General features: G+C 39.3%; 5 protein-coding genes across 9 annotated transcripts; 3 read left to right on the forward strand and 2 right to left on the reverse strand.

The window, feature by feature from the left end:
- The first annotated feature begins 613 nt into the window (after positions 1-613).
- LOC108030826 (mediator of RNA polymerase II transcription subunit 1) lies at positions 614-6804 on the forward strand. 2 transcript variants are annotated; one of them, XM_017103943.3, is made up of 4 exons: positions 614-840; positions 897-2177; positions 2246-4152; positions 5198-6804. In XM_017103943.3, the coding sequence occupies exons 1-4, from the start codon at positions 807-809 to the stop codon at positions 6410-6412; spliced, it is 4437 nt and encodes a 1478-aa protein (XP_016959432.3). In that variant the 5' UTR covers positions 614-806; the 3' UTR covers positions 6413-6804. The 2 variants fall into 2 exon arrangements, with proteins under 2 accessions (XP_016959432.3, XP_016959433.3); XM_017103944.3 differs by having other exon boundaries at positions 615-840; positions 5203-5558.
- Positions 6805-6848: 44 nt separating this feature from the next.
- On the reverse strand, positions 6849-8994 carry LOC108030827 (GDP-Man:Man(3)GlcNAc(2)-PP-Dol alpha-1,2-mannosyltransferase). Its single transcript, XM_017103945.2, has 5 exons — positions 8900-8994; positions 8654-8846; positions 7753-8211; positions 7020-7693; positions 6849-6961 (listed from the first exon to the last, which is right to left on the reverse strand). Exons 1-5 carry the CDS (start codon positions 8911-8913, stop codon positions 6880-6882), a joined length of 1422 nt encoding a protein of 473 aa, XP_016959434.1. The 5' UTR covers positions 8914-8994; the 3' UTR covers positions 6849-6879.
- A 5040-nt stretch (positions 8995-14034) lies between these two features.
- On the forward strand, positions 14035-19282 carry LOC108030845 (MAM domain-containing glycosylphosphatidylinositol anchor protein 2). The gene is made up of 8 exons (XM_017103982.3): positions 14035-14237; positions 15538-15604; positions 16239-16565; positions 16623-16892; positions 16959-17056; positions 17125-17427; positions 17493-17663; positions 17728-19282. Exons 1-8 carry the CDS (start codon positions 14235-14237, stop codon positions 17890-17892), a joined length of 1404 nt encoding a protein of 467 aa, XP_016959471.1. The 5' UTR covers positions 14035-14234; the 3' UTR covers positions 17893-19282.
- Positions 19283-19567: 285 nt separating this feature from the next.
- LOC108030846 (uncharacterized) lies at positions 19568-22472 on the reverse strand. Of its 4 annotated transcripts, none has more exons than XM_017103983.2 (6): positions 22376-22472; positions 21470-21742; positions 21124-21411; positions 20936-21063; positions 20479-20874; positions 19568-20416 (listed from the first exon to the last, which is right to left on the reverse strand). In XM_017103983.2, the coding sequence occupies exons 2-6, from the start codon at positions 21727-21729 to the stop codon at positions 20271-20273; spliced, it is 1218 nt and encodes a 405-aa protein (XP_016959472.1). In that variant the 5' UTR covers positions 21730-21742; positions 22376-22472; the 3' UTR covers positions 19568-20270. The 4 variants fall into 4 exon arrangements, with proteins under 4 accessions (XP_016959472.1, XP_016959473.1, XP_050742589.1 ...); XM_017103984.3 differs by having other exon boundaries at positions 22429-22461; XM_050886632.1 differs by lacking the exon at positions 22376-22472 and adding an exon at positions 22287-22306.
- Positions 22473-22725: 253 nt separating this feature from the next.
- On the forward strand, positions 22726-26888 carry LOC108030844 (membrane-bound transcription factor site-1 protease). Its single transcript, XM_017103979.3, has 6 exons — positions 22726-22957; positions 23137-23676; positions 23732-24584; positions 24855-25594; positions 25651-26209; positions 26270-26888. The coding sequence occupies exons 1-6, from the start codon at positions 22799-22801 to the stop codon at positions 26452-26454; spliced, it is 3036 nt and encodes a 1011-aa protein (XP_016959468.1). The 5' UTR covers positions 22726-22798; the 3' UTR covers positions 26455-26888.
- The last annotated feature ends 191 nt before the right edge of the window (positions 26889-27079 follow it).

Here is a 27079-nt window from a genome sequence, read left to right on the forward strand (position 1 = left end):
TTTTCCCCGCAGCTGTTGTCTTAAGGGTTATAACGACGTCCAAGTAATCATCGCAAAGAATCATATCCAGGTAGAAGAGCTGCTAGATTTAAAAGGGCGATTTTTGAAAGTATGTTACAGGTAGAATAAATAAATAATATATGTTTATATTCTGATCTGAGTCGCCGAATATAGTAAAAAGTTTGTCTATGGCTATGTAACAGGTAGGAGAAAGTCTTTCCGACCCTTATATATAAGTATATGGGTCTCAAAAACTAAAAATGCTACATAGATCGAAATTCAGATGTAAATTCCTTCCCATTTATCCCAATTTATAGCTCACGGGTCCTTAAAGCGGTTGTATTTTTTTAACACTGAGTATTTGTTTGGCTGTCCTCTAAAAATTCGTAACTAGCAAAAATTTCCATTAATGAATTTTCAATAAGTACTAAATGGATTATAAAAAGTAAAAAGTAAATTATCAATTCAAGTTACGAGTATACTTAACTTTTGTTTTGCCAAAATATTTATGCCGAATAGTGTAAGTCGTTAGCTTAAGCATATTCAGTGTCAATCGTGTATTAGTGGAATACCCTTATTGAATTCAAATGTGCGCCAAGCATGAGGTAGGACCAGTTTTCCAGACACTGCGAAGACCACCATTTTGTTGTTTTGGCGTTGCAAATTTTTTCGGGATGAAAGAAGTTTAGGAAAGGCAACGTTTTTAAGTAATTAGAGGTTCAAAACCGCTTTCAACGACGCCGATAGGTTGCCGGGAATGCCGGTGCAGCATTAAGTGAATCCAATCATCCCAGAAGTACTGAAATATGAGCGGATCCAATGCAAAGGGCTCTGGGACTGGTAAGTACCGATTTCTGCCCAACATATTCTAGAACCTCTAACACCCATTTGAGCAGGCTTCGGCAGCCACATCCCTAGCATCGAGGAGAAGAACAAGCAGATCCAACAGGAGACAATGATGGAGAAGCTGCGGGCAAAGTACCGGAGCAAGCCGAAGAGCTACGAGGAGATCAAGAAGTCGGTGCGGATGTACTTCATAGAAAAGCACTATCCTCTGGACCCGCTCTGCAAGGCCACGCTGCAGTCTGCGCTGGACAAGCTGCAGCACTACATAAAGGTCACTTCGCGCCACGGCCTTGTGGAACGCCTGGAGAGCCTCTCGCGACAACTGGGCTTGAAATTCATGGAGGACCAGCAGCTGCTCTTTATCTCCACAGACATGTTCTACGTGGAGATCCTGTTGGACGCTGCTGGCAGCCTGTCGGATGTCAAGGTGCACCACGAGTGCAAGATCGAACAGCAGTCCAGCGAGTTGGTGGCCTGTCTCAAATCCGGTGACTTCGCTGACTTCACGGTCCAACTGGAGGGCTTGTCCTCCATCTACCAACTGAACGCCGAGCCCAAGATAAAGAAGAAGGCTTTTGTGGCGCTCCAGGCCATGGAGACGGACATCCAGAGCCTCTACCAGTTACACCTTCAGAGTCACTCCGGCGACAGCTACTCGCTAATGACCAGCTCCGCCGTGGGCCTCGTTCTGCCCCGACGGGGTGGCCACCCTATGAAGCTCACTTACTTCTGCCCGCCGCTTCACCTGCCCGAGGGGGATCCTAAACTGTCCAGCGGCGACTTCACCATCGATCAGGTTATGCGCAGCAGCTACGGGCTCAGTGCTACTGTAAATCTAGAGGGTTCCTCGGCCAACAAGCTGCAGACCCTGCCCATCGTGACCTTGGCCCGCGATGCTCAGACTGGACTGGAGGTCCCAACTTATGCGCCCCTTAACCAAAACAACTCGCTGCTAATGCCAGCTACGTATGTGCTGCGGCTGAATAAGCCCATGCCTGTGTGCTTAGAGTCTCTAAAGGCACTCGGATTGCCCGGGCTAGATGCCACTGCCACACCTCCCAGCCCACCCACTACAGTGCTCAATTTGATTGTACTGACTGCTTCTAAAAACGCTATTAAGAACACTCAGCGCGGTCTTTATGTAAATCTGCCTAAGGAGACGCACTGCTACTTCTTCACCGACAACCGTAAACTGCAGGGAACACTGGTGTCCTCCTTGCCCTTCACTGAGCCCGCTCAGGTACCGCGAGTCGTAACGTTCCTCAAAAAGCAGGCGCTCTTCTACACTTTGCTTGCCAGTTGTGTTCGCGAGCAGCAGAAACAGTATAATGGTAAGTTGGGCGGATCAATATTCCTCCTTTTTTCAAAAATTATATTCCGTCTTTCTAATTCAATACAGACATGGACAGCACTGTGATACTGGAGGTAACCGCAGTGTCCTTTAATCAGATCACCGTGGAACTGCAGCATCCGTACGAAGAGTCGCTGGCCACAGTGGATTTCTTACTAGAGGATGGTCAGCCCACGTGTAGTGTCTACTGTTTGAGTAATGAATATGAGCTGCTGTCCCAAAAACTCACCCGCACCGTCCGCAAAGTAGTTTCCATACCGATGGTCATCTACAAGCTATTAAAGTGCTGGGATGAGGAGCACGAGTTCAAACTGCACGGCGTTATTGGTCCTGGTGCGGGTGCAGCGGGCTCAGGAGCAATTGGAGGCGGTGGAGGCATGGGTGGTGGAATTGCTTCAGGCGGAGGCAGTGGCTTTAACCAGTTTGCAATGAACACGGCCCCGCTGCCAGATGGTAGTCTACCCGGTGGTGGTTTCGCCAACATCAGCAACCTGAAAATGGACGCTAAATCTCGATCTCTAGCGGATGCTTTTGCCGCCTCCACATCGGCTGCAGCGGCCATTGCCGGGCTGATTAACCTAAAGCGCGAAACGGATCCCCAATCTGGCAGTTCAACTGGGTGTAGCGGCAGCTCTAGTTCTACCGGCGCCGTCAAGACGAGCGAGCACGACATTGCTGACAAGTATAAAAATATTTGGAAGGATAAGACTCCGAATCTAAAGCATTGTGTCAGCATCACGCCTATTCCTGGAGATGGCAAGTCTACGGGACCAACAAGCGGAGTCCCTGGCGTTGATGTTCAGCGCACGGGGGGCATTGAGATTATTCCCCTAAACGCCCAGGCTGCTGTCGTTGGTGGCAATGTCGCATCCTCGTCCACTGCTGCACCTACGACAATAACAATCACCCCTATAACGGGCAAGGACCCTAGTAAGGATTCGTCGAAAAAGAGCGGATCTTCTTCGGCTGGAGTAAGTGTTGCCGCCAAGCGTCCTCACGAAAGCAGCGCCAGTAGCTCGTCTGCGTCTGGTGGGGGTGGCTCTGGCAGTTCCTTGTCATCTTCGACCAGTAGTGGCTCCTCGGACACGCAAAAAGAGAAAAAACGAAAAAAGAAGCGAGACGATTCGCCCATGGGACCACCGGAGAAGATATATTCTCGGCAAAACTCGCCGGCGGCTGGCGGAGATGCTTCAGCGGCTGGTGGAGTGGTTCGAAAGTTCTCTTCGCCCTCTTCATCGCCTAAGGCAGGTGGTGCTGGTCAAGGTCTGATGGCGGGAGTGCCGACAGCGCGTCCCAGCCCAAAGCACTCGCCCGTTTACAGCAGTCCAAAACATAACACCGCATCCAACAGTCCAAAATCACCATTTGGAACGCACTCGCCTAAACATGGCTCCTCCGGAAAGCCGAGCATGTCCACGTTGAAGAGTGCAGCCACAGCTGCCACCATTTTGAGTCCAAAGGGCGATAAGTCCTCGTCGGCTGTGATGGCCACATCATCAGGATCATCCGCCTCCTCGGGATCTGGTGGAGCTCCTGGCCTGGTGCGTTCTTTTGCCAGCGTTGGAGCGCCGCCTCCACCACCGCCAATTCCTCCATTAGCAAGCGCTAGCGGATCCGTCGGCAGCAGCCAGAGTTTAAAGAAGGAGAAGTCCTCTTCCGGATCTAGTTCCGGTTCCGCTTCATCCTCGGCAGCTGCGGCTGTTTCATCTGGCGGAGGCATTTCGCCGGCCAGCGTGGCGGCTGCAGTGGCAGCCCTGAAATCTACTCAGCAGCAGATGAAGTCGGTCGCCAGTCTTTCGCATCTGGCAGCGGGCGGAGGATTAGGTAGCTATGCGACGACGTCGGGAGCGGGCGGATCGGCTGGATCAGTGGTGGTGGGAGCAGGAGCAGGAGCTGGAGCGGGGGCTTCCGGACTGGAGCTGAGTGCCCTGCGCAAGGGCATAGCGGGAGGTGCGGTAAGTCCGTTTTCATTATAAGTGCTCCACACCACACCAACCCACCCCCAGCATCTCCTACTGGAAGCCTAACACGTAGTTTAATCTTAACCAATGCAGAATCCAAAGCAGAGCGATCCTATATTTAAACTAATGCTAGTGCTGTATTTACCTTAGCTATAAAACGATTTGTAATTTGCCTACCTCTGCTGTAGTTGAAAAGAATTATTATAACTGCTACTATTATTATTTTTTGTTGTGTCTCGTTTCCTTCTTATTTTTGTAAATATATATTACCCTTTTGTTTCTCACATACTGCTGCATCCGTTTTATTATTGATTAAATACAAACCTTTTTCCGGTTATGGGGTCTTTCCAACACTCAGTATTCTTAAAACCCAAGATCTAACCGCTTTTCCTGCATTGAATGCATATATTAAACTGGTTTCTTTTGTATTATTGCTCAGCCTGCATGTTTCCTGTAGAAAAAAAATCCACACAAGTGATGCACAAACTTCCTTATAACTACAGAACACACAATTTTCGGCTGCCATTAGGTCGTTTCTGGATTATTATATATTTTAATGAGTTTTGAAACCATTTTAGGAGTAATGTTGGATCTATAAATTAGAGTAATGTACTATTGGCTGCGCTTTCCTGGCTTTACCATTTATTTTTTACAAATTGCTGGAGCTACGATGTCTATCATCTTGGGCACAAAAGCTTTACAAAATTGATTTAACGTTTTCCAGTCCCAATAAGGAATAATCTTGCAAATAACTCCCTTATAAAAGTACTTGTATAATTTTTTCTGCTGACTTAATTGTCAAGCCGATTACTAACGGGGTCCTCTGTTGTTTTTTCTTTCTTCCTCTCTGTCTGTATTTTTCCTACACGACACTCTTACTTGCTAATGGGATCCTTAAATTGATTCTGAAATCCTTTATTAATTTGTTATCATTCGTGATGTTCTCGTTTTGATTGTTATAATTTTGGTTCTTTTCTGGTTTATTTTTCCTTCGTTTGTTCCCTAACACACACACACAACCACCTGCTTACTTTGTCAGGTTAGTTTGATGACGTCGACGGCAGCTTTAGCGCCAACAATCCTGGCAGCAACAACAACAGTGGCAGCGGGAGCAGCGGCATCGTCGGGGTCATTGGCGCTTCCAGTCTCGGCGGGAGTGGGTCAGGGTCAGGGAACAGCGGCACCAGCAGCAACAGCAGCAGCAACACTGGTAGCATCAACAATGCTGCAGCAGCAGCAACAGCCGGGAGTAGCGCCAACTAGTAGCTGCTTGGCCACCAGCGGGGCCAGCAGCGACTCCGCCGGCGGCAGCACTCCGGGCGGAGCCTCCACGGAATACATGGTGAGGCCCAGCAGCCAGGAGGGCCTCAAGTTGACCATCAACAAGACGGGCAGCAGCAAGAACTGCGGCTCCGGCTCTAGTTCTTCCTCCGCCAGCCAAGCGAAGGCAAAGAGCAGTGGCAGTGGAACGACGAGCTTCGCTGCATCCTCTGGTTCCACGAAGAAGCAACATACCGGGCTGAAGCCAGGCGTTAACAGCGGACCCGCTTCTAAGAAGGCCACAGCAGCAGCATCGGTCTCTGGAACATCGTCCAACAAGCATCTCTTCCAAAAAGCCAACTCCTCGGGCAATCTCAGCAGCAAGCTAAGCGGATCGGGTGCCGGCGGAGGAGTTCCGCTGACTAAAAGCAACAGTACCAACTCTTTCCAAGAGCACAACGCCCCTAGGCGTCGTCCCAGCATGGGAGCCTTGGCAAGCGGCAGCAGTGGTAGCGGCAGTGCACAGCGCAAGTCCAGCTCCACTTCGACAGGGGTCAGCGGTTCGTCGGGCGGGGTCTCGCCGGCCCTCAGCGGTTCCATGTCGCAACCACCACCTCGATTTGATCACCACACCGATATGATGACCATCCTGCAATACGCCTCTCCAACAATGGCAGCCAGCATGGAGGGCTTCATTAAGGGGCTGCACAACAAGTTTCAAATCCCAAAACTTTCGCAGCGAGGAAGCGGAGGCAATACAACAAGTGGACGCACTACCCCTAGTGGAAGCGCGGATCCGGCTGCAGCAGGAACATCATCTGCGATGTCTGGAGTTGCGGCCAGCTCGACTGGATTGGCGGAGTCGGAAGCCAAGCCGCCGGCACCTCCTCCCCCACCTGGCAATGATGGACTCCTCAACCTGAGCAGCACGGGCGGAATGACATCAGGGGATGGCATCGATGAGGAGCTTCTGGCTAGCTTGGCTGGCGAATGACAGAAGGTAGACAATCACGAGATATTCCTGTTGCTCTATGCTATTTTCATTTAAAGCTATCTTAGTCACTAAGTTATGAAGAATTAGTTGGAAGCCATTAGTTACATGATTTTGGGCTAAAGAAACTATGGGGGCTAAGATTATTATTAGTTTATTTCTTAGCTCCATTGACAGATCCCAATATAATATACTCCCAAGGAAGATTTGAAAACACGACACGAATTTGGTACAAAATCTTAGAGATCACTGATTCTGTGAAGTCGAATAAAAATAAACACCCTTAGCTTTGGTTAAAATTCATTAGGTATAACTAATAGCGATATATTATTGCTCGCAAAACATCGCTCTAAATGTTATGTAAACTATAATAAATGTATTCAGTTGGAGGTGTAGCTGAGTTTTTTTAAATTATGTTTAGTAATTTTGAGTGTTCCTATTAAGTTTTGATGCAGATTTATTATTGCCTTTTAAATGCCTGTAAATAATGTTGAAACAGCTCTTAAAAAGTTTTTTTCAAACTCTTGCTCGGAAAACCTTTCCACGGAAGCCCTGAAAAAAAAAACAAAAATGACGAAATGGCTAAATTTTAAGGCATACAGTTAGTTACCTTGCTGCACTTCGGATTCCATTCATTTCTTCGTTATTAACAATGATATTTAATATATTTTCTGCGTATTCCACTGCGTCGGTAGCGAGGAACCCGTTTTGACTTCCCTCAGAGGTTTCTACAATGTCAAGCAAAGGACCTCCAGACCTGTGGGCCACCATTATAAGGCCAGCCGCCATGCATTCAACGATTCCGATTCCGAAGTGTTCGTTCCACATGGTGTGAATGCCAATATCAGCGGCTTGGTACAGTTGAAGCAGGTCGTCGAAGGAGACGTTTACTTTGAACTGAACATTATTTTCGAGCGACAGATGCTTTGTCAAGTCCTGCATGTTTTTCAAGCGATCATAGTCCTCTTCATTACGGCAGGAGCCCACAATGACCAATTTTATCCTGTTCCACAGAGGCTCATCCTGGGCCAAAAGAGTGCGCAGCTCGTATACGGCTTGCAATTGAAGGGGGTGATCTTTCTCCGGGCGAAATTGGCCGACAGATAGGATGATAAAATCCTCTCCCTTTCTCGTGTGCTGGAGATTTTTGAGGTGGGTCACCTCGCACGGAGGATACACCCGATGAGTCTTGAACGGCACATCCCACAGCTGCAGAATATGATTCTCAGTCCACGAGGAGTTCACCATAATAGTCTCCGCGCAACAACCAACCCACTTGTACATCTAGAATAATTAAATTCAGTATGATTTTGAATTTGTGGAGGTAGCCTTTCGAAACCCACCTTTGAGAACAGTCGGTAGTAGGCCAGTTTGGTCCAAGTAAGGAACGGATTTCTTGCCACGTATTTCTTGTTATTGTGGGACATCTGTCGCTGCTGAACCCTTTTCAACATGTCCGTGCTGATGACCGGATAGTGCACGTAGCAGCCCACTTTGGACTGGGCCAAATACCGAAACAGAGGAAACGTAAAGGCGTATCCCATGGTGTCGATGAAGATATCCGGCGGGAACTTGCAGAGCGCTTCCAGGCCCAATACCATCGATCCAATACTCTGACCCAGCAAAGTAAAGTGCGGATAGTTCTTGGCCTCAATCCAATGGCGCTGCTTCAGGAACACGAACCTCACGTTGTCGCTATCAACAGCGATGTTGAAAACATTCTTGGCCTTTTGCAATATGGCATTGGGAGAGGCGTCTATGTCGCCAGTGTAAACTACCAACCTGGCGTTTTGGTACTTTTCCTGTAAGAGAAATAATTATTTTTGTTTAGGATAACTGAAAAAAGGAAGTACAAATGCAGTAATGAAATGGTGCTGCTGAGAAAATGCCTTCTCCGATTGCTACGGGGGAGGTACGTAGGCATGCCTTCTAAAATTAATACAATGCTAAAACAACAGGTTTATTTTAAAAATATTCTCTACGATTTCTTTTTGATTTATCTATAGGTAAAACATTGGATGCAAACACACAAAAGAAAATAAGGTATAGAATTAATATTAGTATATTATGAAGTTATGGCTTCTAATTTAGTTGTACATATGGTTAAGTCAATTGTATCGAGAACAGTAATAAGGATATTCCTATTGTAAACCACGAATTTGTTTTAAATATTTGGAAGCATTTACATTTGATCGCGGTTAGAACCCTTGAAGACACGTATGTTTTCCGATTTCCCAATATTACCTGCAGTGCCTTTACGGCGCACCATAAAACACGTTCACCACCGCCACCCGCATTGCAGTACGGATGGAAAATGCCAACGTTTATTCCATTTTCCGAGGAGGTGTGCAACTTCTTTTTCCGGCTTACCAACCATTGCCTCAAGGAAACAAACGAGAGTAGCGCCGCTAACAGGAGCGATGACAACAGGCAGAGACTGTGAATAAGGACCATTATCAAATCGGTCAGCCTGAAGGTGAGTATTCTTACAGTAGGACAAACATTCTCGGTGGCTTTTCAACGATTCATTATTCTTACACGTAAATAAAGCAATTGCACTATTTCGAGGGATGGGTGACATTAACTCTCCCGCCGATATCTGCGATTCTAGAGCGCTATTTTAAAAGTAATAGCTATCGATAACATTTTAAAAGATAAATGTTTTACAGCCATGGTCAAGTAAATAGCGCAAGAGTACACTTTCTCCCCTTGTGAGCATTGATAAGTAAACATTTTTTATTGGAAAGAATAGTTTCCAACTGTGTTCGAATAACATTTGGTCTTAATAAAAATAACATTTAAAGCAGTTGGTGCCTTGGTTCAGAACTTACCTGTAGTAAATAGTATCCATTGGATTGAAATTAGAAAATGGTATTCTGTACCTACCTATGACCTGCCACAAGAAGGCATGGAAATAAAAAAGAAATATTAACTTAAAAATAACAGAAATGAGCAATTTAGCTTGGATTAGCCAAGAATGTTGCTAGGGGCTTGCTGTGGGTTAGAGGACGGGCATTGTAACGGCTAGAATGCGTGTTGGTCTGCTCACGTACGGTATGGATGTGAAGATCGCTAGCTAGGTTTCGCACTCCTTGGACCCGGATGATATTTGGGTCTGAAGCGGTAGAAAAAACCAATTGGTCTACATTTGAAAAGGGACCTGTTCAAATAAATAGCACACATTGGCTCGCCGCGAATCTTAGTTGGTTGCGACATGCAGTATGAGGTACAAATGGGTTAAGAAGTTGTTATTAGCACCATGAGATTCTTATCTTTCAATTTGGGGCAGTTGGAGGGACAGGAGAGTGCAGCGTCTCTCAGCGGGGTGAGCAGGTTTGGACTGTGGTCTAAGGTGAGCACTGCACTACTTTGCTTCTTGTTCGACTTGGAATCGATCATTGTTTAGAGGCATGCCAAGAAGAAAAATGTTCTACCGCTGTTGACAGGAGAGAACTTTATATTTAGCTTCCCTTCAAGCTTTATCTGGCCAACAGCAACAATATAAATCGACTATTTACTATGTTTTAATATTACCTCCGGGGAAACAAAATTATGTATATCGGTTCACGGCACGGTAAAGCGGCCACAAGGGGAAATACCGGTGAAGTTGTCGTCGTAGAAATATGTTGGAATCAGATTATATTCTTCGCATCATCATAGACCAAGGCAATTCGTTTGACTCCGTGCTTTTTTTACGCTTTTTTAAAACTATTGTCCCCCAAGATGCCTATTCGACTTCTTAGCATATTTACATTTTGAGAAGTAAAGTAAAATACAAATTTCTTTCTAAACTTAAATAAAATTAGTAGTAATAAAATTAAACAAGACTACCCTTTAACGAGGTAAGGGGTCGTGGCGGCTAGCATTCAACAGTTCTGATATCGACTTTTTGACTAAATAAATACGCTTTCTAAAACAGACATATAGCACAACTCTGTGGCATTAGTTGCTTAGAAACCAACTTCCATAAAAAATCAGAGATACCCGTTACTCTGCTTGAAGGATGAAAAGGGAAATGGAGACATAAGCAGCAAAGCGATATTGTAAAGCGCCACCTACCCGCTATGATATGGTAATGTGAACGGCAGACAGATTTAAAGTCAATCAAGGCACACCTTTTTAAAGTCATTCGTTAGGTATTGATAAGACTAATACTTTTCAGAAAACATTTTTTGCCAGCATGATAACTGTGGCGGCTTGGGCGACTTGTGTCCGTTAGAGTGGGAGTGGCAAGCACACTCCGACTCCTCTAGTTCTAGTTTCCGAGATCTCTGCGTTTATACGGACAGACAAGTCCTGATAAAGTATTTATACACGATGGGGTCGGAAACGCTTCCTTCTTTTACTCTACGAGTAACGGGTATAACTAGGCTAGAAGCCGGGAGCATTTATCCTCACCGACTCCAACAGCTCCAACTTTATGCACTTTCACCGGCTTTTCTGCCAAACCAATTTATATTTGTCAGTAGCACTCGTTGCTATCGGCTATATACCAGCGGTCGGCGCACAAATCCATTACAAGGTCTAAATTTCGAATTTAATTTTATCAAAATCGGATGACTATGCCATAGGAAGAATAGGAAAATTGGTGGGAAAATAATATAAAAAAATTATATCTTTGGTGTTTTTTGACATAATAACATTTTTTAATTAGTTCTGAATTTCAAATTGTAGCGTCGGTGTTTAAATATCGGTCGAATCTTACATAAAGATTTTTAAAATAATTTTTTAATTTTGTTGATTTTAATCGTATTTTCTTTTACTCAGGGATATAGAATCTTTTTATTTTTATTTATCATGGTGTTACTAACATTGATTGTATCTAACTCAAGGGTACACAAACTCGGCTTGCCGAATTTAACTTACTTTCTTGTTAACAGATGATTTTTGTCGTTTATCCTATGCAATTCGTCAAATAGTATGATATTAATTAATAAAAAAATAATAATAAAGAAATAAAATTAAACGGAATGCTCAAAGGAACTTTTTTTAATCTTAGTAAGTAGCTTAGGGGAAGCTACGTCGCGGACTCTTCACTACTCTTCTCCGTGCCATCTGCAGGACACATCCGAGACTCAGTACGCCAACATTAGCTTTGGGGGAGTTTGAGCTGGGATTGGAATATAGGTACCGCTGATACTGCAGATATCCTGGCAATAGCTTCTCCAGCTGTCCTTTGGCGGGCGGCCATTTTCCTCCCTTCTAAAGAATCCATCGCGTCCTTCGGCTCTGGCATAAGCTATTAAGTAGCTGCGATTCCGGGCGATGTGAGCTACCGAAAATTTTGAGTACACGAGAGCTAAACATTTTTCAATAACAGAGGTTAAATCACCTTGGACTGCGCTATTCCAGTAAGTATTTGCCCTGTGCACGACAAATTTTTTCTAATTCAAAATGTCGCCAGCTTTTTGAAAATAATCTTTAACAACGAAAAAAGCTATAGTCGAGTGCATAAGAGAGCAAAAGAAAAATGGAAATCAGCAAAGCAATGTTGGAAAGCACCTCCTACCCGCTATTTCAGTATATGTATGTTATGTGGGCGGGATTTAATCGTTTTAGCCGTTTGTGGACGTTAGATTGGCGTTAAAGATTTTTTTAGGTTAATCGATAGGTACACATTTTAGATTTTTGAGGATTGTGGGAGTTAGAGTGGGCTTAACAAAAAAATAAGTAAACATATTGTGGGGATTTAAATACCTTTCTCAAAAATGAACTACCGCAATGAAGACCAATTTCTTCCGATTAACTTTTGTTATACACAAAGTCAAAGCAAAAACTTGTAATGACTTGTCGTACGGGCATATGTTTTCACAACTCACAACTTTATTAGTTTTTAAAAAAGTGATATTTTGCAGACCAGTCGCCAGCTCCCTGAACACCCTACCCTGCTAGTCCCAACCCAAGCAGACATTTGCGCCTCGATGCTCTAGATTTTCAGATCGCACAAAAACCGCCCAAAACTGTAGCTTCTACAGTCAGAGTGGCGTTAGTATGGGCGTGGCACATTTTTTTTTGGTCAATCGATAGGTATTGATCAGACAAATACATTTCAGTTAATTTCTTTTTCTATCATAAAAACTGTAGGCGCTACAGATTTGTGAGGATTGTGGGCGTTAGAGTGAGCGTGGCACAGCGCTTAAATTGCGCTGCGCAGGAAGCCCACAAATCTGCATGCCAAGATCTCAGCGTTCAACGGACGGACAGTCGGACAGTAATAGTTCGACTCGCCTAGTAATTCTGATAAAGAATACATATACTTTATGGGGCAGAAACGATTTCTTTTCCCTGCTACATACTTTTTGACGATTCTAGTATACCCTTTTACTTTACGAATAACGGATATAATAATTGATTTAAATTTGCTGATACTCTAAGGGGAAACTTAGTGGAGGAAAGTAATTATGAAAATGGGTATAAGTCGCAAATAATCAACTTTAGTAACACCATGTAAAATTTTGAAAAATTGTTGCTGACTTCAGTGATATTCAAAAAAAATATTCTTTCATTCTTTTTTAGACCATTTTTTTACATCTTTATATTAGTCCGATTTTTATTAAATTAAATTCGAAATTCTTAAAAATATAAAAAATTATAATTCCAATATTATAGGATAATATGTCATATAATTTGTTTCACATTATTTTTCCACCACTTTTCCGATCGTGCCTATGACAGCTATCTGATAAAGTCGTTCGATTTTGATAAAAATTTAATTTGAAATTCAGAAGTGATTTAAAAATGTTATTTTCAAGCTTAGAAGGTTATATGTTAAAAAGCACCAAGGCTATAATTTGTTTCATATTATTTTCCCACCAATTTTCCGGTCATAGGAACGACAGCTATATGATATACTCGTCAAATTTTAATAAAATTAAATGCGAAATTCAAAAGCAATTAAAAATGTTATTTCCAATCGTAAGAGGGTATATGTTAAAATACACCAAAGATATAATTTTCTTTATTTTTTTTCCCCCGATAGTTCCTATGGGAGCTATAAGATATAGGTAGTTGTACGATCCGTCTGGTTCCGACGAAGAGTTTTGGGAAAGTTTCAGCCCGATAGCTTTAAAACTGAGGGACAAGTTTGCGTAGAAACGGACGAACAGACGGCCAGACGGACGGACAGATGGACGCTGATCAAGAATATATATACTTTATGGGGTCGGAAACGTCCCCTTCACTGCGTTGCAAACTTCTGACTGAAATCATTATACCCTCTGCAAGGGTATAAAATCGGTAAATATTATTTTTTAGAAAGACATTTTTCCGATGTTTTCATATAGGAGGGGTATTGGGAGAAAAGTAAAAAGCCTTATGTATCTTGTGTTCATTCGATTAGCTAAAAAGTCTTCAATTTCTTACAACGTTTAAATTTAACTATAATCCCATAGGTAGGCAATGACTCTAATTTAAGATTTTAAAGGCAAACTCTTATTTTCAACTAATAATTAAAATTCATAAATTTGTAATGCTAAATATTTGTAATTTTGTAAGATTAATTTTCAATTTTATTTTAAAATCTGATAATCAATATTTTTGTCAATCGATAGTTGGTACCACCCCCAGAAATCGGTCGTCAAATGATAAACCATTACTGAGCATGCGCTCACCTAATGGAACTTTAAAGGATAAATACAATTATACTCGCCTCGTCTTTAATTCTAGACAATTTTATAAAAATCTAGAAAAATGATATTTATCTGATAAACAATAAGCGTTGAGTAAAAGTAAATCGGATCTGGTTAACAAGTGACTTGAAATCCAAAAATTGGTTAATTTTAAAGGAGAAAAACCGAAATAGTACATCCCATACATACATATTAAAATGGTAAGGATGAAAATGGGTGCCTGTAAAATTAGAAGTGTTAAATGGAAAATGACAAATGAAAAGTGAAACTAAAGTTTTTTCTGCTAAAAAAAAATATTTTTTGGTTAAATGTCCAATAAAACGACTTATAGTTATGGAATTAGACGGGTTTATGCCAGTATTCAGATACATATATTATGTATGTGGGTGTATATAAGTATATGTCTATATATACAGACATATACCTATGAACTCGTGATTAATTTGAAAAGACTGTAATACAGTCTATCCTAGTTCGGAGTTAAAATACATAATGAATTAAAACGATTTAAATCGTTTAACACAGTTGAATTGATTAGTTTTTCTGATGGTTAGTTTTTCCTATGCGAATGAAATTCCGAGGCAGTAGAGTAGTATACACATGCATTGGAATCTTTTCAATTGAAAGTACATAGCGTAGACTACAAACAGATTAATATTGATGATGAAATTGATGAAACCTATTGGTTCTTAAATTGAAAAAATGGGGGCTTGTTAACTAGTATTATGGTCGTGAACATTTTAAAATGTTATAAAGACTGAAAGACATACTTTCATGTTATTTGCCTTACATAATACAAAATTCAACTAAAAATAGTAAACTATAATATTAATATTTAATAAATTCAGTAATTTAAAATAATACACTCATAGTAAACGATGGTCAACAACGACTTTCAAATTAATTGTCCTACCACAATTGTTAAATTAAATTGGTATAATAGTTCACTATACCACATAAATATTATCTGTGAGTGAGTTTTATTTTACACTGTAGGGAACCGTAAGCCCTGAGCCCTTAATAACCTTCTTTTTTGTCAGACAAAAATGTTGAAAGAACAGGGATTAGCCGGAATCGTACAGTCGCAGCACTAAACTAAGGGTTTCCACAACTATATTCCAGCCGTTTATTTTCTCGAAAGCAGGTTAAATTAATGTGGTCCTCGGCCGTGTGATCTAGTCAAAGTTAGAAACTAAAAAAATATGTGATATATACCAAATATGGTGCCTTTTTAGTTATTAATGGTTAATATATATAAAGTCACCTTCGCGTACTCTCGTGTTGCGCTTTGTCATTACGTGGATAGTGAAATTATACTTATAATAATATGTCTCAATGAACATGAAGCAGTTCAAAAATAATGTTCTTACTTTCATTAAACTTAAGTTATCTAATTATTTATATGAATTAGACATATTACATTTTTAGTTAGGTAGTAGAAAAAATGTTGTGTTGTTTTCAGTATAAATGGAGTATAATTTATTTTTTTTTATATTTCAGACTAACTACACAAGGAGATACTGGCCGATAGTACTTTACCTACTTTCCATTTCAATTTCCCTTATCGGTAAGTATGGTTAACGATATATACATAAGTATAAAAGATATTGTGACCCAGCGTTGAAATTAATGGACTCATAGTTGATTCTTCCGTTACATTTGTTATACGGATTAATTTCGGATATAATTTGAGGTCAATTGAATATTTAGTGGTTCATTTGAGTTCTCGAAAATGAGGGTAAGGATATCACATATAAACATACACCAGGATAAAAAATATATTTTGTTTAAAAAAAATGTTGACTTTAAGTACACAAAAAGGTTGTACCCCTTAAAAAATATTTTTTTTAATTTGAAGGCTTTGATAATGAGCAAACTTTTTTATCAAAAAACAGAAAGTACATATTTGAACTCAGGTTTGAATCCTACATTAGGATAAAAAATATATTTTGCTTAAAAAAATGTTGATATTAGTTGTAACCCTTCAAAATGATTTTTTAAATTGGAACCTTTGATAATAATGCAACTTTTTTATCAAAACGATGAAAAATGTTGATATTAGGAACACAATTAAGTGTTTTCCCTTTAAAATTATATTTTAAATTAAAGTTTTGAAAATAGGCAACTTTTTTATCAAAACAAACAAGGCCCAACGCAAAACATACATAAAAAGTAACTACAGCATTTCTTACGTTTTTCAGATGGCTCTTTCATATTGCCAGAGAATGACCCTCCCACTACGGCGCCAAAATTCTTGTCCAGGGGTCACTTGTACAAGGTCATTGTCGGAGAGACTATCGAGTTGCCCTGCAAAGTACAAAACCTCGGCTCGTTTGTGCTTTTGTGGCGGAAGGGTTCATCCGTGCTCACAGCCGGGCACTTGAAGATAACAAGGGATCAACGCTTTAAGATAGTGGGGGACTACAACTTGCAGATTAATGGAGTGAAGACTCAAGACGCTGGGGATTACATATGCCAGCTCGGTGATCAGGAAAATCGAGACCAAGTTCATACAGTTGAAATTTTGGGTAAATCATTTTATAGTGCAGCTCCTGAATTGTATTAAATAATAAATATTTACATAGTACCGCCCACACTGAGGGCTCTTCCACATAATGGGCAAGTAACTGCCCGCAAGGGAAGCACTGTCACCTTGGAGTGCAAGGCGTCTGGCAATCCGGTGCCCACAATATTTTGGTTTAAAAAAGATGTGTTTTCCGGGCCGACTCATTTGTCAGATAGCTCAACCCTAATATTGGAAAACGTGGACAGACATCACGCGGGAACGTATCAGTGTTCTGCCGACAATGGGGTAAAAGATCGCGTATCAATGGACATACAGCTCACCATTCTCTGTAAGAAGGGGTTTTAGTTCTAAAATAAAGATACATTTGAATAAACCCTTACTGAAATGCTTTCAGCTCCCCCAGAAATAACCGTGGAGAAATCCTGGGTTCACGCATCCGAAGGATACGATGTTGAGCTGGTTTGCATTGTCAATGGAGACGTGAGCTCGGAAGTAAGTATATAAAATTACTTTTTATAAAAACAATAATAAACTTTGGTATGGATCACTTGTTCTTATAGATGCTGTGGTACCAAAACTCATTTCTTCTTGACGCGACCGATCGGCGATCCATGTATCCGCGTGATGATAGATATAGCCTCATTATTCGGAACTTTCAACCAACGGATTTTGGCAACTATAGCTGTGTGGCTGATAATGCTTTGGGAAGAACTAAGAAATACATTGAAGTTTCCGGCCGACCGGGGCCTGCTGATTTTATTTCTCCAGCTTTAAGTGGGTTTCTTGATCACTACAACTTAACGTGGACAATCGAATCTATACCGCCTCTGGATGAGATTAAGCTCTTGTACCGTCGCCTATTGGTAACGTTAAATTGAAATGTGACAAATATTCGATTTATATAGTAACATATAAAAAATTCCTTTAGATGAATGAAACCTACCAGCACCCCGGTAAATGGCATGAGTATCACATTAAGCCAACGCCAATTAGAACAGATGGATCCCACTTTTTAATGTCGTATCTCGTCAAAAACTTGGAACACAATGCTGTCTATGAAGCGATTGTTCAGGCTAAAAACAAATATGGATGGAACGAGGTAAGAATCTTTTTGGTAAACATATAGGTTATATTTCTTAAAATGTCCTTATATCTTCCTTTAGATCAGCGATATTCATCAATTCTATACGCGAAACCATGATCTTCTTCTCGATATTGATATGGAATATAAAATGGGCATCTCAAGCAATATTAGAATATCTCCATCTGTCTTTAAAATATTGTTATCTTTGTTTATGTTAGTACTCTTTCCCATCATTAGTGTTTAAGAAATAATGAGTAGGATTTATTTGCAAATATAATTTAAATGGTGCCTTACTAAAACTTTAGCAAATAATTAAATTTACATGTATGTACATTAAGAAATCGTATTAAATGTATTGAAATCTCAATAGAATACTTCTCTCAATAGAATATAATGACCGTACTTCCGCAACTTTTTAAGATAAAAAACTAATATTCAAGTTTATTTATTTTCTCATTACTTCTTGAATAATGTTAAACAAACAAAAACGTTCCCTGAAATTCTTTACAAAAAGACAAAAATATCATGAAATTGAAATTTTTTGACAAGGAATATAAAACAGATTTGAGAGATATGAAAGAAATTGCATTTCCCTAGCTGGTTTAATTTTTTTTATTTCTGCTGTTACAATTTTATGTAAGCCTAAGAGTATGTTAAACTTCGGGTAATGAATCGGAGCAAAAAATGATAGGCTCAGTCTCCCGTTAGCCCATTCCATGAACTGAGTACCGGATTATATCACAAATAATCCCAATACAGAAATCAGCTTAAGCGAAAACAGCTGATATTGATAAGGAATAATAACTTCATACCATAAATAGGTCCGAATGTAGTCATTAAATTAGTAAACACTTATCTGAATATGATCGTCGAATTAAATCGAACTTAAATTAAGGAAACGAAATTCGTATATTTGCACAAAAGATATATGTACATAAGCACAAGTACTCTCAAAACATCTTCTGATTGACCGAGAAAATGTCGAGAGGCAGATAAAAACATTTACCACGTTTATACGATGCATATCCCACAGTCCCCATATTGTTTGTATCTTACGGTATGATCGTTTTATAAGTTGTTAATTTGATAGGCAAAGACACGGGCAATAATGTCGAGATAGCATCACTCAAAGAAAATGTTTTGTACTTAATAATTAGTTACTAAATTGTTATTCCCCAGAGTGGTGAGAAATTTTTTAACATATCGCGGTAAGGTATTAAATATACTTGTATCCACAATCGTATAAGCGTAGTAACTGTTGATAAAATTAACAATCTTCTTTAACGTATATTTAGAAGTTAGAAAATATGGTAACCCACTTCTACACACTTGCACCATAGGTATTCTTTCAAATTCATGTCCAATCTGTGACACCTTCCTCGTGGCACATGAACCAGTTCACGCTGAGGTAAAAAAACAATTTTATAATTTTTTGTGCAAGGAAGTTGTATCCGAACTGGTATTCTTTCTCTCATTCTGGGTAGTGAAAATATACAAAGGAAAACTATGGTAGATCAGCATTAAAATTCACAGCTGAACAAGGCTTAGCATTTTCATATAAAAACGTAAAAGAATACAGTATATACCCTCCTGTAATCATAAAATACATAAATACATATTGCAATATCGTTAAACGAGTGTAGATACGACTTCATAATAGGTATACCAATGGGAATAGCATCACTTATAAAATAAATACATAGAAATCTAAACAATTAAGTAATAGGGATTATCGGTTTGTTTGAAGTTAAAATTCCTTCGTTACTCGAATCATTTTAGGCCATGGCATTATTAAAGTTTGCCATACATCACTTAAATATTTTGTCATGGATTCATGTACACAGCACATGCATCTTTTTAAAGAGCATACGCGACTAAACTTCTGATTGATTGAATTGATTTGTAAACAAGACCAAACATTTAGTTTTTACAAACGTTTAATTTATAGCTTACTTTCACAAGTTTTAATATATTTAGTTATTATTGTTTTATGGAATCGATCAAGGTATCTTACAAATCACTAACACTCCATGTTATTAATATAAATATCTTTAGACACATAATCAAACAATAACATATTAATAGATTTAAAAACAAAAATTAAACAAAAACTGTATGATACAAATTAATCTTTTAAACCGGCATAAACTTAAAGTAGAAATAATACATCTAATTCCTTTGTAAGTACGTATGTACGCAGCAACCGTGCATATTTGTGTATGTACAATTATGTGCGCAATATCCGTAATTTTGGATCGTATTATGGACATAAAATAGTGTATCTTTTATTTTAAATATAAGTGTTTTAGACTTAAGAAATAGAAAATATCTCAATAGTCTTATAATTTCAAAAAAGATTTACTTTACCTTAAACGTGTAAGATCTACCTACTAATGAATGGCATTATACATAACAAACTTACAAAGCACGAATAAATCATTTTACTAGTAGACGAACATAGTTTTTAATACGGTTTACATGCACCTTTAAAGATATGTTTCGATTACCCCATCGTAATGACCAACCAGATGGTAATGAGACTTAACAAGTTATTAGATATCCGTATATTTTCGTCTAATAGGGATTATTGTAATGTATAATTTACTTATTATTATTTTTCATTTAGTCAAGATGTGTTCCATCTGGGGATGTTGATAGAATCGAGGGCTGGGGACTTATTTGTGCGACGGTTGTCGGTCTGATGGACAGCAATTGAATAGCTTCTAAGAGACCATCTTGACTGGTTGAAGCTAAGGGCCAATTACCATCTACAACGAAATCATTTATTTTCTAGAATTTAATAGAAAAATATAAATGCTATAAAAACTACCTGAGTTATGCGAAGTATATCGTTCTGAACTAGACATTTTATAGGAAGAGGTCTTTAATGCACTCATTGGCATTATCCTGGTTTGGTTCCAAGTAACAGTGTTCTTGTCGGTCTTCGATGCTTCCCATGGCATTGACCACCTCCTCATCTGGCTTTCGGGATCCGTAGAGATCCCATCAATTACTTCCCCCGCCGCCGCTTCTGACCAACGACGCTGACCGTTCAGCGGAAATAGTGGGAAACTTAAGGACGATTTAACGTTTCGGTGAAATGGAATTTTCATAGACAGCAGCTGTCCGGGGTTTGGCAAGGGACCGCGTGTGTGCTCGAAAATAGCTTGCATTGGATTGGCATCGCAAATATTCATTTGGGGCGAGGGACCTCGTGGTTGATCAGCTTTAAATAAAATAAAATGGTATTTTATAATTCGTTAAAAAGCTTTAGAAACTTTAACTACATGATTCTGCAATTCCACTGGCCATTGGGCGTTGGTCGGTGAGTGAGTTTCCTCTGGATGAATCCATTTTTGTACTTGGCCCACAGAAATTGGGCGATGGAGTTTGAGATCGTTGGTCGTATTGATTGCTTAGAAGAGGACGGGATGAAACGAAACTAAGTTAAGATAAATATTTGATCGTGACGTACCGTTGTTTTATAACACTGCAGTCTTGTTCATGTGGGAACCCCACAGGAGATTGGCAAACAAAGCAACAAGTCAAAGATGAAAATGCATCGTAGCTGGCTGCGCAGAACTGGTGCTGAATATTTATTACAGCCTGCGCATTCTCTAACACTATTAGTTCGTTGTGTTCTCTGAATCTTTTTTGATCCAACTCGGTATTGGAGGACTGATCCATGGATGATATGCTAACGAAGTCCTGAAGTAAGGCCAACATGTGGGTCTTGACTGTCCCGGTGGCCACTGATGTTGCTCTATGTGAGACATGCAATTTAATTGTATACAGATTGTGGACGGGCTTAGTGTTCTTACCTTGCCAGGTCGTTCCATGAATTTGTTAAATAAGTTGTTGTATAATTGTTGAACAGCGGTTTTTCGCTCAGAGACCATTGTTCCAAAACAGCTATAGAGTGCGCCAATTTCGAGCCGGCGGTACACAAATTGTTCAAAGCGCTTAAGTAATTTATCCATGCGGCTGAGCATTCACTCAATGCGGTTTTTGCGGATATTGACGAGTTACTTCCGCTACTAGAAGTAGCCGAATGTCCGGAATTGTTGCACAGCTCCTCCATTTTAGGGCTAAGACTTAAAATGTTAAGTATACGATTAATTCGACGCTGCATATACCCAATTATCTTATCCTTATTAATTGTTATTAGATATGTATTGACCTTCTAGGAGCTACTTTGTGTTGTATACACTACCTATTAGTATACTTATTGGTACAAATAAAGCCGGCAAGTCGCAGCTTACATACTCTAGCAGGTGCATTTAGGGAGTTCAGGTGTAATGCCAAGCACCTTGCTGGAAGATTTGAGGGGAATTAACAGAGATATGAGAAGCTACTCTAGAGTTATTTGATGTTGATATACAAAATAGCTTTTGTGAAAAATGTACCAACGAAGTTTCCCAAATCATATGGTTTTTAGAAACCATAAATTGCTGAATATTAGTAAAATTGTGTTTCTGGTGAATACTCGGTACATATATTGTAGCGCTTGACTAGTCTTATCAGCCATCAGGTTTACAAGCATAGTTGTTTGGCTGTATAGCGATGCAGTAATGTATATACTCAACAAATTAGTACCTTTTATATGCCCGTTGTTCGCTGCCAAATGATTGAACGTACCTTTTGCTAGGGTACAAGCCTTTTTTGATAACCCCCTGACCACCAACTCTTTTATATATGGGAAATTAACCTATTCGTTATTAACGTACTTCAAGTCGTTGTTATGCAGTCCTTGATTATTTTTATTCAGTTTTCACCTTACTTTAACTTGCTCAAAAACTTTGCCGGATGAGACGCAGTATGACCAAAGCACAAATAGTCAAAAAAGATGGGATAAACATAATTAAAATCCTGAATGTACATCATGGTTTCCTAACTAAAGCAATATGAGTTATCTGCAAAATTAATAATTTATAATGTTTTACCAGATAAAAACAGCGCTTTTCAAAAATCTCCCCATTTCTGGGGAATATTTGTGTCCAAAGTATTTTTATTTTTCAGTTCTTTGGTGTTTTTGGTATTTTCGTTTACGATTACACCAAACAGCTGATAATGGTTTGTTTATTTGTTTTTATTCAGAAACGCAGTCTGTTGAACTTTTCCATTAAATTAAACGAGTCTCAGAAAGTTAAATGAATGTGTTAACTGTTTTATTAACCATAAGTGCAATCTCAGGACTTGACGCCTTCAAAACATCCATTATTCCCAATGAGTTTATTGTTCATTTCCACTCCAAATATTTTGCGCCGGTTCGAGAATCCTTTATTAAAGCGAAACTCCTCCGCTCGAACGTAAGTGAGTTAGTTATACACATACATATTTATCATATCACAAATGGGATTGAATTTAAGAGATACTTTTGTATCATCTTTAAGACTACATTTCTGTAAGCGAAGACTTCTAAAGACTCATAAAAATAATTTTTTTCAATAATGGACCGAATGACATTATTTGCCTCTTTCTATTCTAGGCTACAAGGTGGAAAATAATTCCCCGTGAAAATGTAGCTTGGCAACACCCAAGCGATTTCGATGTCTTGAAAGTTCTAACCGATGATGAAGAATCTGCTAAGTTAATTGTAGAAAGGATTCAATCTCACCCATCAGTCAAGGCAGTAGTCCCACAGCGAAGTGTACGACGGCTTTTGAACTATAACCCGTATGGCAACTTCACAAGAACAAACCGTCATCTTCAAGGAGTTTTACGGAATACAAACGCGAACAATGATCGGCACCGGCAAGTTTGCTCAGCACTACACGCCAACGTTCTTTGGAAACTTGGAATTACCGGCAAAGGAGTCAAGGTGGCTATATTCGATACTGGTCTAACAAAGAACCATCCGCACTTTCGTAATGTAAAGGAACGAACAAACTGGACAAATGAAAAGTCTCTTGACGACAGAGTTAGTCATGGCACCTTCGTTGCCGGGGTAATCGCCTCCTCCAGGGAATGCCTAGGCTTTGCTCCTGACTCTGATCTATACATATTCAAAGTCTTTACAAACTCTCAGGTCAGTAAAATGTAAACATTCTAAACAGAATGAGCTAACGTTAATCATACCGCAGGTTTCCTACACATCCTGGTTTTTAGACGCCTTCAACTACGCCATATACAGGAAAATAAACATACTTAACCTCAGTATAGGAGGACCTGACTTTATGGACTCGCCGTTCGTTGAAAAGGTTTTGGAACTGTCTGCCAATAACGTGATAATGATATCTGCAGCTGGGAACGATGGACCCCTTTATGGCACTCTAAACAATCCCGGCGACCAAAGCGATGTTATTGGCGTGGGTGGCATTCAGTTTGATGATAAAATCGCTAAGTTCAGTTCGAGAGGAATGACCACGTGGGAACTTCCAATGGGCTATGGTAGATTGGGACTCGATATAGTCACTTACGGAAGTCAAGTGGAAGGGAGTGATGTGCGAAAGGGCTGCAGACGACTCTCGGGAACATCAGTTTCCTCTCCAGTTGTTGCAGGAGTAGCTGCTCTGCTAATAAGCGGTGCATTTAAAAGAATCGATTTGATAAACCCAGCTTCTTTGAAGCAGGTCCTTATTGAAGGTGCCGAGAAGCTTCCGCACTACAACATGTTTGAACAAGGAGCTGGAAAACTGAATCTGTTGAAAAGTATGCAGCTGCTGCTATCATATAAACCGAAGATAACCCTTGTTCCATCGTACCTCGATTTTACCCTAAACTATATGTGGCCTTATAGCTCTCAACCCTTGTACTATGGAAGCTCTGTGGTTATTGCGAACGTGACTTTACTCAATGGCATATCGGTTACCAGTCAAATTGTTGGCACCCCCAAATGGATTCCTGATTACGAACATCATGGGCAACTTCTTCAAATATCAACACAAGTCTCTCCTGTTTTTTGGCCATGGACCGGATGGATGGCAGTTTTCATTTGTAAGTTTTTTTCAAATTTTAAACACTAATAATGGAATATCTCTCGACTTATCTAACAAAAAAAAACAACAAAGAAGGAGTTTATATTTTGATTTTATTTTAAATTGTCCAATATCACCATGCTTACTTAAGATTTAAAAGTAAATTGATTTAATATACCCTTATCGGAATAATAATACATGCAGAATATAATTGACTATATTTTTCTGTTTAATACTTAATATTTTCCTTCCACGCTTGTTAATAATATATATGTTCTTTTTTTAATAGCTGTCAAAAAAGATGGAGACAACTTTGAAGGGATCTGTAAAGGTAGTGTCACATTAGTTGTCGAAAGTTTTAAAGAGTTAAAAAACGAAACTCATGTAACAGAAGTCGAGTTTCCATTAACAATAAAAATAACACAAAAACCACCGCGAAACAAAAGGATATTATGGGATCAGTACCACAGCTTACGTTATCCGCCCCGCTATATACCAAGAGATGATCTCAAAGTAAAATTGGATCCTCTGGATTGGAGGGCAGACCACATACACACAAACTTTAAGGACATGTATACACATTTACGAAATGTAGGATATTACATTGATGTTTTGCGGGAACCCTTTACTTGTTTTAACGCTTCGGAATACGGGGCATTGTTGATTGTCGACCCCGAAAAAGAGTTTGGCGACGATGAAATAAATGCTCTAAAGGAAAATGTTTATAACAAAGGCCTGAATGTTGTAATATTCGGTGATTGGTACAACACAACGGTGATGAAAAAAATCAAATTCTTTGACGAAAACACAAGACAATGGTGGACACCTGACACTGGCGGCGCTAATATTCCAGCCATAAACGACTTGTTGAAGCCTTTTGGAATTGCTTTTGGAGATTTTGTCGGAGAGGGCCACTTCAAATTGGGCGACCATTCCATGTATTATGCTAGTGGTGCCCCAATTATCAAATTTCCAATGAACCCAGGGGATATTTTAGTAGGAACGAAGCTAAATGATCAAGGGCTCTCGGTATATTTACTTTACAAGTTTTCTATTCGCTGGAATTACAGATTTTTATTTTCCAGATAATAAATTCTAAGACACCCACCAAAGAGGCTAAGGTAGACGTACCTATTTTTGGAATGTTTCAAACCAAGGCGAATAGTATTGAAAGCAACGAGGAAATCATTAGCAACGCCGAGAGTGACTTAGTTGAGGCTATACCAACAGATTTCTCAACATTTAAAAACAGAGTCCTGCTACTACGAAAGAAGGAAAATAGTATAAGTATAAATCAAATCAATAAATACCAAACCAACAGTGAAGGACGAATCGCAGTATACGGAGACTCTAACTGTCTGGACTCGACGCATCTCGAGAAAGCTTGCTACTGGCTATTAATTACATTTTTGGATTTTGCTATAAACTCGCACAAATCTAGTTTACTGCAGAATCTAAATCGTATAACGGAGTTTCACAAACTAAAAAGAGCCCCCTTACCTCTTAGGATATCAAGTAGTAATTTAAAAACACGATCCCAAACGTATACTTGTGAACATTTTTACTTGCTCAACTCATCGAACAGGGAATTCGTTAAACAGAGGAAATCTTCTATTTTAGACGTGGTTACAAGGGAAAGTGAAGGTAAATATAATTGTTAAAAACGTTTTTAAAGAGATTTTAAAATGTGTGCTGTTCTTTCAGAATACGAGATCAACTTGATTAACTTGTTGGAGGCAGAGATAATCAAATTGTCCCAAAATAATGACTATTTTACAGGAGGCCAAGTAGCTGATAGTCTAAGAACTCCAATTATATTTATGATTAGTTTAAGCTTAATTGTTATTATATTATTTATTTTATTCATAAAACGTCGATTTATTTTGTAAATAAAAATTTTCTTCATTAAAAACGATTAAAACTCTTGAAAGGGTTTCTTGCCATTTTTATTAAAATGCTTGCTTCTTGCTTCTTATGTAGAAATGACATGAAATTAATCATTCTGTAAATCGGAAGCAACGTCAAGGAATTACATATTTTTATCTGTTTAGTCTGCAATGAAATCAACATCCATTACGCAAATGTATTATGTGCAACATCCGTACCACTTTAAATGTTAACTTAATTGACAAAAATAATATTAATACCGGTTTACTTACGTGCACAAGCCTATTTTTTGAGAAAAGTTCTGTAAAAATCGCAAAAGAGAGTATTTTTTTAAATCATTCACTAATTTAGTTTTAAAAACACATTTTATTCATTTGTATAATTTTAAAATCGTTAAAGTGTAAGTTACTTAAAAAATTAAAAATGAGAGCTTTTCAATCGTTTCTACATACAAATAAGTGTATTTGTAAAGATTTTTGTTTGAATTAGTTGTAAAAAGCTTTGTGCTTTTGACAAAAAGTCGATGTATTTTTCTAAGTTAAATAAATTATACGTATTTAATATTTGAATATTGTACATTCAAATTACAGTTATAGATATACAAAATGTCCAATAATTTACACTTAA

Source organism: Drosophila biarmipes, chromosome 3L, assembly GCF_025231255.1.
Source record: "Drosophila biarmipes strain raj3 chromosome 3L, RU_DBia_V1.1, whole genome shotgun sequence".
Classification (NCBI taxonomy): Eukaryota; Metazoa; Arthropoda; class Insecta; order Diptera; family Drosophilidae; genus Drosophila; species Drosophila biarmipes.

Excerpts from the sequence above, each read along its gene's own strand:
- LOC108030827 (XM_017103945.2), bottom strand. Across the intron at positions 8,212-8,653 it reads GCGCCGTAAAGGCACTGCAG|GAAAAGTACCAAAACGCCAG; the intron begins GTAATATTGGGA and ends TTTCTCTTACAG. Across the intron at positions 7,694-7,752 it reads ACTACCGACTGTTCTCAAAG|ATGTACAAGTGGGTTGGTTG; the intron begins GTGGGTTTCGAA and ends TAATTATTCTAG.
- LOC108030826 (XM_017103943.3), top strand. The coding sequence starts at position 807 with ATGAGCGGATCCAATGCAAAGGGCTCTGGGACTG. Across the intron at positions 841-896 it reads TGCAAAGGGCTCTGGGACTG|GCTTCGGCAGCCACATCCCT; the intron begins GTAAGTACCGAT and ends CCATTTGAGCAG. Across the intron at positions 4,153-5,197 it reads AGGGCATAGCGGGAGGTGCG|GTTAGTTTGATGACGTCGAC; the intron begins GTAAGTCCGTTT and ends TTACTTTGTCAG.
- LOC108030845 (XM_017103982.3), top strand. Across the intron at positions 15,605-16,238 it reads CATTTCAATTTCCCTTATCG|ATGGCTCTTTCATATTGCCA; the intron begins GTAAGTATGGTT and ends TACGTTTTTCAG. Across the intron at positions 16,893-16,958 it reads CATACAGCTCACCATTCTCT|CTCCCCCAGAAATAACCGTG; the intron begins GTAAGAAGGGGT and ends AAATGCTTTCAG.
- LOC108030846 (XM_017103983.2), bottom strand. The coding sequence starts at position 21,729 with ATGGAGGAGCTGTGCAACAATTCCGGACATTCGGCTACTTCTAGTAGC. Across the intron at positions 21,064-21,123 it reads TGCAGTGTTATAAAACAACG|CAATCAATACGACCAACGAT; the intron begins GTACGTCACGAT and ends TCCTCTTCTAAG. Across the intron at positions 20,417-20,478 it reads ATATACTTCGCATAACTCAG|ATGGTAATTGGCCCTTAGCT; the intron begins GTAGTTTTTATA and ends ATTTCGTTGTAG.
- LOC108030844 (XM_017103979.3), top strand. The coding sequence starts at position 22,799 with ATGAATGTGTTAACTGTTTTATTAACCATAAGTGCAATCTCAGGACTT. Across the intron at positions 23,677-23,731 it reads AAGTCTTTACAAACTCTCAG|GTTTCCTACACATCCTGGTT; the intron begins GTCAGTAAAATG and ends ATCATACCGCAG. Across the intron at positions 26,210-26,269 it reads GGTTACAAGGGAAAGTGAAG|AATACGAGATCAACTTGATT; the intron begins GTAAATATAATT and ends CTGTTCTTTCAG.